Consider the following 11,794-nt stretch of genomic DNA (forward strand, 5'->3'; position numbering starts at 1 on the left):
TGGGATCATGCTTTTCTTAAAGATTTTTTAAGATTATCGACGCAAGATCAAATCATCCACTCCTGTCTTAACTGTGGTACAAGGTGGCTAATTAATGCTAAAACACAGAAACACATGATCAACCATGACAAAAAAAACAAACAGGAACGAGATCGAAAATCAAACTGAATAAATTAGAATTAAATGATAAATTTAGGCGCTTCGATGTTCCTGAGTAATACAGCACGTCTCCTGGGCTGTGATGATGATTTATCACAACAGCAAAAAAAGCAAAGGCTTGGCCAAGCATCATTAATAATAAATGGTGACACCAAGTGAGGTGCTGCTGTGCCTTTAAAGTCCAGAACTAAAAACCTTAGGCATTTTCATTCTACTCCAGCGTCCAGTTCTCTTTTTAAAACCATGTTCAGTAAATGGCCAGGATCCCAACTAACCAAGCTAACACCATCCAACTTCTGACTGTCGCCAAACTGTCGTTCCTAATCCTGGCAAAAGCAGCGCCATAAATCAGTGTGTCTCGACAGCTGACGGTTTAAATGGTGTGCTGTTCCAATGTGTCCATCATATCAAACCAAATCAACTCAGTTGATTTGGTTTGATAGAAGTGTTAGCTTAGGAAAGACCATTCTGCTGTAGTGCCAAGATGGTTTCCACTGTGTATTAATGCACATTAAATTACATCTGGTGTGTGAACGATAACATTGTAAGAGTTTTTAGAGGTGGTCTGAGGTGTTGACACTTTTCATTATTTATGGGGAACTACTGTATGGTCCCCGACCTGGCAAATACTGGAGCTCCACTGTAAATTATATTTAGAACTGATGTGTGCTGTAGTAAAATGTAGGAAACAGTAAAGTATCGCCATCATAACTGATACCAGTAAAAGTCTCAGGTTAATGCTTGAAATATCATCTAGAGCACAATCAGCAGGGTTGATTCTTTCAGCTGCCGAGACGACATGCACTACATCAATGTTGGGGAACGAATATGTTTTGTTGTTGATGTCAGAAATAAAAAGGTGTCAGAAATTACAAACCAAACATTGTCCATCAGGCTGTTGAACTGTTTTTGTAGGCCTGCTTTGTAAAAAAAAAATAATAATATATATATATATATACAGTATGTATATAACAAAAAGCCAACAACACTTTCTACTGCACTGTATGTCTAAAAACTCTCATATGATTAGATGCCTGAAGAAAAACCAGCAAGCAGAGCCTCCGATTTAAAAAATGGGGCAGTAAACTTTAAGCCATTAAGGTATTATGCCATGATTTATACAGCAGAGATTCATCCTCATCAAACTAAGAATAATTATACTTTTCAGGTTGTGGGGTGGGTTATTTTCCTCAGATATGCCATAATCAGCCACCCATGCACATACACACACAACAGGCTTGGTGGGCAGTTTCAGGTTTTTCAGCGAGTACATTCTGAATAAAGATGGAGCTGATTCAGTCCCATTCTTCAACTTCACCTTAAATCAGCAGCTAGATTTATGAAAGTGGGACACAAGTGGGTGTTCCAACAGGCAATCTATACCAGCCCTGGTTAAAAGATTGCAAACGGTGTTTAAAAGCTAAATCTATGGTAGCAAACCAACCAGTCTGAACCCAGTGCTACAGTTTTAGATAACACCAAACAGAATCATAACAGAAGCTTGTTGATGGCTACCAAAAATGTTGTTGACACTAAGGGACATTGAAGTTTAAAAAATTGGCACAATAAATCAAATTTTCTGCTTTTACCAGCTCAGTCTGAGCTTTACCACAACTAAACGTCTCTCTTTGACGGATGTGGCTGTTCTAAAAGCTTTAGACGTAATGCCATTAATGTTATGAATCAGACTTAATAGGAAAGCTTTACGTCAAGACCCTTGTTAAAAATAAACCTGCTGTCCAACAACATGCATAATGGAATCCATAACACAAGAAATGTCCAGCTCAAGAAAATACTGCAGACCCTTTGCAATGTAAATGAGAGGTTGACCGTGCCTGGTAGCTGGTGGGGTTAGAGACTCAACAATCTAATCCTTTCTCAACCAGTTATATATTCCATGCCTAAACAATGAAAAAGTATATAGGCAACAACAATATTTAGTCTGGATGCTGCTGCTGAGTCAATGAGCACCAAAACAAGCAGTTTTCAATGTCATTAGTTACGTTTCCGCCGACTGTAAATTTGTGCAAACTGAATTTTACTAAATTAAATTTCGCTTAATGCAGCAATTTAAAAAGAAATTTCAGCTACATCAAAATTTGTGTATTTCGCTTGTCATGTGATCAACAACTGCAGGGTTTCCCCCAGTGTATTATAAGCCTAGTGGGTCACCAGGCTTTACTTGTGTCCCAGGCTAAACATTTCTTCTTTTTTTTTTATTTTTTTAACTCTTTTTAAAATGTTTGCATTTTTTTAACACTTTATATAGTTGGTGTTCAGGTATTAATCTTCAAACTTTCAATAACAGATAATTATCAAGAAATATTTTAAAATTTTCTGCCAACTTTAAACAGTTTTTAACTCAAAAACATGACAGGCCGCCCTCGCACCCAACCACCGGGATTAGCAAGTTTTCTGGGGGAAACCACGATCGTCTTCTTCCTGTCGAAGAAGACGACAGGAAGTGGCAGGAGGATGATAGAGCCGCATGTTTTTTAATGACTTATCTTGTGAACAAACTTATTCAGCTGTGACTTTAATCGCGTTCCTTGCTGAACGGAAACACGGCAATTGCAAAATTGTGTTTTTTCAACATTAGCGGAATATCCACAAAGGTTTTGTGCGCTATGTTCCATACGAGTGGATACTAGACTCTGACTTTTCCCAGACAGGATTCTGACTTCAGCTGATCTTCTCGTTGCATTCACGGCTGGAAACAGGAACTATCTAACTTCTGAGAACAAACGGAACGTAACATTAACTCTACATGTACTACCATGGAGACCCAACCATCCTCAAGCGGTCCAACTTTATTATACCGAAATCCCAGAGTCTCAGCTCAACATAGAAGACAGAGCACTGTAGTAGGGCTGCAAAATATTAAAAAATAAAGCAACGGCAACATTGCTTTTAAATACTGTAATGACAATATCAGTTGCGATAAATCCTCGGTTTCCTCATGTCTTACTTTCTAAGCTGCAATTAGGATGCTGCAGCCATTCTGTGACTGTCAGCACTTGGGCACTATCACATGTTGCAGGGGTGGACATCTACTGTAGTGAGACTCCATCTGATAGGCTGAATATTAATATGCATGCAAGATGTGATTTCCTGACACATGACATGTTGTTTGATGCGAGTTGATGCAAGCAACTGGACGTTCAGTGAACAGGAACTTCTTACCAAAATCTTACCACTAAATATAACTGTAGTAGTGCTGCATGATATTATGCAAATAATCTTTTTGTTGTAGGCCTGCAAGAAACAGTTACTTAAGTATTCATTATTCTAAAATTAATTGATTAATCGGATAAAAAGAAAATTGGCCCATTCTGCAGATTTTTCATTTAAATTGTCTTTTTTATGTTAGAAATACATTGAGATGCAAATAAGTCAATCTATTCCATTTTTAAATAAGAAAATTAGCCTTTTACTGCCTAAAATGTAATAGAATAAGATTTCTTTAGTGAACATTTGATTATTTGTAACAAATGAAGCATCTGCAGCAAAAACCAGATTTTTAACATCAACGTGTGAAAAGCTCAGGCCTTTCCGTGTGACTTATCAGCATAGTGTAGGACCGATCTGTTGGGGATTTTTTCAGCAAAGAGATTAAAAATTGGACAGCAAAAGGTGTTTACTATGAGATTATAATTTTTTCTTTTTACAGAATTTGAACCAGGTGAAACTAAAACTATGCTACTTGAGGAGTTCCATGTAGAACATATTTAGAAAAATAAGTTTTTTGTTTTATCTTAAATGGAAAATGTATACATGTTTTGGAAAGCTTTGGGCTAATTACTGCTCTGAGTGTGTTGTTCATTCCACAAATAGTCTTTTTTTTACGTCTATATAGCCCAGTTAATGACCAATTGATTGCTAAATTAGTTGATGACCATTTCAATAATCAGTTCATCACCATTAATGCTATTAATCGTTTCAGCCCTTGTTTGTTGTGAATTGGCACTATGTAAATAACCTGATTTCAATAGATTTTCCGGATGACATCTGCAGGGATCTCCTCTGTTGCAACTTTACAGCATTTTGGTAAATTATGCACAAAACAAGCAATTCCACACTAGAATTCTTGCCCTAGTTTCTACAGGAAAACCCTCTACACTAGTAATTTTACTCCTCCAAGAACAACACTTGACAGACGACGCGTCTGCACATCCTACAGGGCACCGGGTTCCAAACAGCACAACATGCTATTTGGAAAAACCCTGAATATCATTTACATGAGAGGAACAGCAACAAAGCAGCAGAGACTCCGCCACACCAAATCACACATGCAAATGCAACAACAACAACATCCAGCTCATAACCAACAGATTTTAAAGCCTGTTTTAAACAGACAAGTGAGTGTGCGAGCTCGTAAACCTCGACACGATCTGCCAGCAGGAAGAAAAAAAAATTATTCGAGCACAGGGCCGAGGTGATAAAATGTCTGTTGTTTCAGAACCTGAACAATAAAACCCAGAGGAGACACAAAAGGTGGCAGCGCTCGCAGGAGAGCGCAGATGTGCTGAGAGGCGAGGGAGGAGGGAACACCTGTGTTGACGTGTCTGGAAAGGTTCAGTGGAGCGTGCTTCCTTCTGCCAACAACGCCACACCTTTCAGCCGTCGCAGCAGACCTGTACGACCGGTGACAAACGCTTTGCTGGCTTAAGCTTTAAAGGCTCCTACATACTTCAACCGAAGATGGGCAGTTGTTTGTATTCGCACATACCTTTCTTACAACAGCGTAGACCACCTGGGGGGCACCCCTTCCGCTTCAGTGTACGTCGACCCCCTACTCTTGGGGGTTCCCACTTCCTCCCTTACAAACCGTTCACAGAGCTAGCGCCACACGTACGCCTCCTCTGTGAACAATGCCGTTACAGTTTCCATCAAGGAGTTATTAACCGTTCAACCGTCCCATTACTGGAGCCAGGATTTACATGCTACATGGAGTAAATCAATGCTAGTCATCATGCTAATCACTCAACATGCTAGAGACTGCCCTCAGTCACTAGTCATTTGCCTAATTTCTTTTACATATTGGCTATGTTTAGTATGGTGGATGGAAAAAGTGAATGTACGTTCACATGTTCGTGATGTCCCACACGCTACTGACATCATTTAAGCTAACAATGCTAAGATTAGAATTTCATTTTAGCTTCTACATTAATGTTTGTATACTGAATGGATCATGTCAGTGTTAGTCAACATGCTGGTGTCAACATCCTACTGGTTGTGCCGACATGCCAGTTGCTCAACATGCTAGTGATAGCCCTCATGCTAACATTAGCATTTCAGCTAAATTAAGCATTTTAGCTATTTTTTTTTTTTACACATTAGCTATATTTAGCACTGTATGGAGTTAGCTGACTTCCCATGACAGTGATATCCCACATGCTACTGACAGCATTTAAGCTAACCTTAGCATGTTAGCTAATTTTAGTCTATACACTAATGTTTGCACGCTGAATGAAGTTAGTTAGTGTTGGGGAACATGCTAGGGATAACGCGCATCCTCCTGGTAGTGTCAACATTCTAGTCTCTCTACATGCCAGTGATAGCTATCACGCTAATGTTAGTCGTAAAGCTAATATAAACATTTGAGCTACCGTATTTTCCGCACTATAAGGCGCACCTAAAACGCTTCAATTTTCTCAAAAACCGACAGTTCGCCTTATAATCCGGTGCGCCTTATATATGGACCAATATTGAGCCACAACAGGTCTCGCAACTACGGTAAGCAGCCGCCGACTTCATTTTCCCCCGCAGAAGAAGAAGCCCGCAGTGCACGCTGAGATATATGGCTGCGTGAAGCGTGCCGTTTCATTGTTGGTTGTTGAACAGAGGGCAGCAAGTAGAAGTGTCAGTACAATCACTATTCGAATGAAGGCAACAGCGCTAGCACGCGAACTTATCAATGAATTTAGAGGCAGTCCTTCTTGGTGCTTTCGGTTTATGAAAAGACGTAATCTCTCCTAGCTAACCTTAGTATTGTTGCTAATTTTCAGCATCAGAACCCTTGATTCAGGTTTGACTAATACACACTTTTTAAAATTTCTGATGAAATGTTGTAGTTATAGTAGTTATTTAGTGAAGAACTTTACAAATGTACATAATTCTTCGTTATCTCAGTTAAATGTTTTTCAGAAGTATTCATGTCACCTGCGGATACAAAAGTCGTATAGTGGAAACGGACTAGTTGAAAAGAAATATCAAAATTGCTGTAAAAGCGCATTTCTGCATAAAACACGGCAACAAACTTCTGACCAATCACACAACACTTTGCACAGAGCTAGCAGCCAGAGCGGGAAGCCGTTCAACTCACCTGTGCCTGTTCTCGTCATGTCCTCCCTGTCCGTGAATTATCACCTGACCTGAGCTGTGCTTCCCCTCTTTGGGCGAGTCAATGTGTGGGATGAGCACGTCCTCCAAGCCCAGGTCAAAGCGCTTGTGCTTGGAGTTGTCCGGGAGGAAAAAGAAGGCCCCGAAGCATAGGGTGATGAAGGCACTGAGAATGAGGAGGAGGATGAACTTCTCCGACAGCCTCAACGTGGCTCTGTGGTGCGTGAAGGAGGAGGCGCCCGGCGAGAGAGTGGGTATCCTGCGACCCGACAGCGGCAGCAGAGCCGGCGTCGTCATAGTTTCTGAGTCGGGTTAAAGAGTCAACTCGGGGGAGGGGCGGGGCGGGGCACGGGGGTGGGTGTCGGTTTCCAGGTGCCACAGAGGTGGTGGTGTAGCGGCATGCGTCGGCTGCTGGGCGTTATTATCTCATCCCTGCATTGGGGCGTCGGGAGGCAAAGGGGGAGCGAGGCGCCTCGGTGAAGAAGCGACTGGTCGGGAAGGAACGGGTCATGGTGAGTCTGGAAAGAAAAGACAGATGTTACTAATGGCGTCCATTTATAAAACCAGATGCAGGAGCAGATCTGCTGGCACTCCTGATAAAAGGTAATTAGCTTTTTTATTGCGGCAGGAAAACTTCATGCTGAAAGAAATGTGAAAAATCCAACGTTCCATTTGAGAACATTTATCCAATAAATAGCACCAGGGCACCATTGTTCGTAATCTGAAAAACAGCTATTAAAATTCAATTCAAAAACACTTTATTCATTCCAAAGGGAAATTAAATGTCATAACTCATATCATCCAAGTATCTCTGTAGATGGGAATGGTGTGAGGAGGAGGGCATCACTGGTAGCAGTCAGTCCTTTAATGAATTAGAAGGCTGCTGCTGTGTGACAGTCTCAAGACTGCAAACGCTGCTAATCCACCTCATTTGCTTGTGCCGCGCTTCTTTACACCTCCGTCTGGTGGCATGGTTAGAAAGCCGGGCAGAGAGGTGTTGGAGATGAGGATGTCATCCTTTCCTGTTCTATTATGAGGGATGGAAGAGTCGGTTTGAATATAACTGCACTACGGCTGAAATGATTAATAGTGATTAATCGACTAAATGATGTAGTTGTCAACTAATTTAGCAATCGATTAATCTTTGACTGGAGTATGCAGACTCAAAAAAAAAGTCAATTTAGGGAGAGAACAACATACTCATGAGTAATTAAGCCAAAAGTGTAATATACATTAATAAATATATATATATTCCAGATTTAAAAGAAAAACATGTTTATAAATATGTTTCATCTAGAACTCCTGAAGTTGTACAGTTCAAACTCTGTAAAAGAAAAATTTTAAATCTACAATTAAACACATTTTGAATCCAATTATTAACTGGTTAATCGAAAAAAAAAAAATAAAACATCAACACAACAGCTCTGCACTATATTGTTCAGTTGAGCAGAAAGGAAGGAGCTTTTCATATGTTGTTATAAGTATGTTTTTTAGCTGTAGATGAATCTTTTATTACAAATGATCATCTATGCGCTCAAGAAATTTTATTGAATTTTAGGCAATAAAACGCTTTCTTTCATTTTAAAAAGAAATTTATTTTCATCTATTAATGTATTTCGGAATACTGAATAAAAAGAAAAGGCTTAAGAGAAATCTGCAGAATGTCAATTTTTATCTGATTACTCAATTAATCATAATAATAATCAATTACCAAAATGATCATAAGTTGCTTCCCTAAACTATACCTTTCTTTTTTGATTGTAGCTTCAAAAAATTTCTACATTATTGGGGTGAAAATATGTTATTGACACAAAATCGCCATTAATTGAGCTGTTAAGCTAAATTAAAGGCAGTGGTTCCCAAAGATTTTCTGGGCCCCCCTATGGATTACAATAAAATGCCCCCCTTCCCCCAAAAAAAGAAAAAATTAACTCACACACATTGTTCAACCAGACATAAACCTATAAACATATTTTGTTTTCAAACTCCACTGAAGTTTATTTCACACTTCAGGTTGCAACAAAACAAACTACAAACCATCTTTACAGTGAAACACTTTTGTGTAACTGTTTATTAAAATTTTTTATTCATCCACACCGCCTGCCCTGCAATGGCACTGCGCCCCCCACACTTTGGGAACCACTGGGTTAAAGGTAAGAGAGGTCACCAAGTCCTGCCATCACAAACATAAACAGGTGGAGTTTACTAACCTCTGCTAGGACTTTAACTTAAACCCCTTAATCAGATGACAGCATGAGGAATTCACTACCTCACCTGGTCAGCAGGCATGTGGAGACTCAACTGAACTCTGCTGCAAGTCGGCTTACCTAAAAACCTGGATTTTGGTCTGCCTTCAACTGAACCTCGACGCGGATCGCTGATCGCATCCAAAGTGATCAGCGGCCCGCGCTCTTTGGTCCACTGTCAAAAGTGCAACTTGAAAATGAGCCGACCTAAACGAGGGTTTTAAATTTTCATCATTCCCTTCCCAATCGAACCCCGGTGTGAAACGGCTTCAAGCAGAGTTTTTTGGCAACAGACGACCCAGGTGGTTTTGGTAGGAATCAGAAAGAAGAACTGGGTAGAAAAGCACTTCATGTTCTTCACAAAGTACATGGGAGGACCTGCGACGACGAGGCAATGTTTCTCTTCTACCTACAAAAATTTAATAGTTCGTTAATTACCAAAACAACAGAGAAACGCAGGACACACAGACCTTCTCCAAAAACCATAACAGACCCCAAAAACCTAGATCCAGTGGAATGAGCTGAACAGAAAACGGTGTGAGAAATGGTGACAGATCCCTCTCTGAATAAGCATCTCAAGATCGAGTGCTGCACCTTTCAGAACAGAAATTACACAAAGTACCAAGAGCAGGGGAGCCAGCAGTTGTGCCACAGATTTAGTTAACAATCATTTCTAAATTTTTAGATATTTTCTCAATGAGATCACGCATTTTTAGGCTTTATGCGGTTATTTGACAACTTTTCCAGGGAACTATCGGCATCATGCGGCGACAGGCACACAGAACGACCTGTTCGGAGTTTTAACACTTCAAAATTACAGAAACGCGCCGTGAAAAGTCAAGAAAAATCCACCCTTATCAGATGAAACACCAAAATAGTAAGCAATCCTTTCCTGTGCTGTTTTGTCATATTCCCCTCACACACACACACACACACACACACACACACACAAAGTAATCCCTAATCCTCCAGCAATGAGAAAAATGACAAACATATTTCCAAGAGGCTTAAGGTATCAGGAGGCTGTGCAACAACTGTGTGATCAACAGTCCTGGACTCCATCGAGCTTTTGTTTTTAGTCGATTTTGTCGCACTTTGGTACATATTGTAATTTCGCCTGTCATTAAATCAGAAATACAATTAACAGAACTGGAGAATCGGGATTTCCAATCTGCTTCGAGAGGGGAGACAAACGAGTGCGGTCGGAACATGCATTATTATTCCCAATAAATACAACGCAGTCGTTTTCACTCTAACAGACGAGAGATTCGTCGAATATCTTCGAATCTGCACTTGGAAAAAATGAGGGAGGGGGCAAAAAACACATCATCCAAAGCTGTGCCCGATTATGTTGATGGGTGGGCAAATGTTTGACTTCGAGGCAAAGGTGGGTGGAAATCAAACAAATCAGCCCCGCGATTAACAGACTAAAGCAGAACCAGTGAAAGTGCTGTTAACACAAACGATTATCCGCAGGCTGTGTTTGCTCATACCGCGGCTTTCTGTTAACGTCATCGTGGAGCAGCGATGTATCGGCGTGTTCACAGGCTGAATACCAAGTTCATTTTGTGACAGTGCCAGCCTGTGAGAGCTGATTAGCCTCTATAGAAGCTAACAGCCAGAGAAGCTAACGTCTGCTGCTAACGCTGGCTAACAGAGGATGTGGGGATGAATGTCGACTAACGCCAGAGGAAATACATGAATAAAAAAATATTAAATATTCCGGGTTTTGACGTATAGGCTTCCTGTTGCGTTAACTGGTGTAAAACGCTGAGCTTTAAAAGCCTGCTGGGAGCGCTAGCTGTGTGGCTAGGCTGCTAACGCTAGCTAGCTGTGAAGCTATGGAGTGACCGAGGCGCCTCCTCGCTGTGCTGCATCACCACCTTTCTCGTTCGCTCTGCGAAAAACGAAGCCGTGCGGGATTCCCGGTCCACCTTTCAGACGCTGTCCTCATGTCCACGAAGGTTCCAGCGCCGCTGTCGTGACCGGCTGCGAGGGCAGCACGGCTCGGAACCACAGAGCAGCGTTCCGGCCAGCTGAGCTCCGCGGACGTTGAGGAGGATGTTGATGACCAGCCGCTCCGCTCTGATGGACCGCAGCGACGGACTGACTGAGCTGCTGCTGCCGCTCCGCGATCCAGCATCAGCTACTCAGCCTGCCTCCTCCGGTTAGGGACCGTCTGACTAAAACGAGGCTGGCACAATCACTCAGAGACCATATGGATTCATGTTGAGCAGAAAATGAAGCGGTGACCTTCTTCCATGTACATACTATAAATATTCACAAGACAGATGTATTCACTCGAGCTGTTTTTTTGTAACCGTTCTTTATTTGTTCTCCAATAGCGATGAATAATTTGCGCTGAATATAATGTACCCCAGGGAAACACAATAAGGCACAGCTGAATCAGTGCCACCGTTACCTGATAAGGGAACATGCTCGTGGATTATTTATTACTGCAGGCCAAATATGACTTTAATACTGCTTGTTTGTCTGAGATAAGCTACTGCGAAATTCACTTTAATGAAATGGAAAGTAACTGCACTACTGGTGAAATTATTACAGTATATGTGCTATAAATTTGCACCTGTACTTTGGGTCTACAGGCACAAATTTAGCGTGTTTGCTTTGTCCTTTGCTGCGTCCTGGACCAGACTTTAGAAAGGGCTTACGGGGGTGGCGGTGGCCCAGGGCAGAGATATTTGAGGGGCGACATTTTATTTATTTATTTTTAAGTGCTGTGAATGTTTTACAAACATTGCACCTTATAATAAATGGTATTTTTTTAAAATAAATGTATAAAAAATAATCTAAATATTATTTAACTAAGTATTTAAATATTAATTTACTTTTATTAATTTATTTAAATCATAACTTTAGATTTATGATTTTATTAATATATTAATATTTAGATTTATTAACTTACCTATTTTATCAATTTAAATTAATTATATATATATATTTAAATTATATAAATTGTTATATTTTGTATAATACTTTAATTTAATATAAGTTACTGTTTTAAAGCAACCATCCATCAATTCGTA

The 11,794-nt window shown here is 40.5% G+C and overlaps 1 protein-coding gene across 3 annotated transcripts in view; it reads right to left on the reverse strand.

The window, feature by feature from the left end:
• Positions 1-11,422, reverse strand: part of man1a2 (mannosidase alpha class 1A member 2) — a 176,312-nt gene extending 164,890 nt beyond the window's left edge. Inside the window, exons 1-2 of one of the 3 annotated variants that reach the window (XM_023337180.1) lie at positions 10,631-11,422; positions 6,485-7,019 (exon numbers count right to left, since the gene is read on the reverse strand). In XM_023337180.1, coding sequence (XP_023192948.1) covers positions 6,485-6,798 — 314 coding nt within the window. In that variant the 5' untranslated portion in view covers positions 6,799-7,019; positions 10,631-11,422. The remainder of the gene's footprint in view (positions 1-6,484; positions 7,020-10,630) is intronic. The other 2 variants (XM_023337179.1, XM_014471491.2) reach the window with 2 other exon arrangements.
• Positions 11,423-11,794: the final 372 nt, after the last annotated feature.

Source organism: Xiphophorus maculatus, chromosome 7 (genome assembly GCF_002775205.1).
Source record: "Xiphophorus maculatus strain JP 163 A chromosome 7, X_maculatus-5.0-male, whole genome shotgun sequence".
Taxonomy (NCBI): Eukaryota; Metazoa; Chordata; class Actinopteri; order Cyprinodontiformes; family Poeciliidae; genus Xiphophorus; species Xiphophorus maculatus.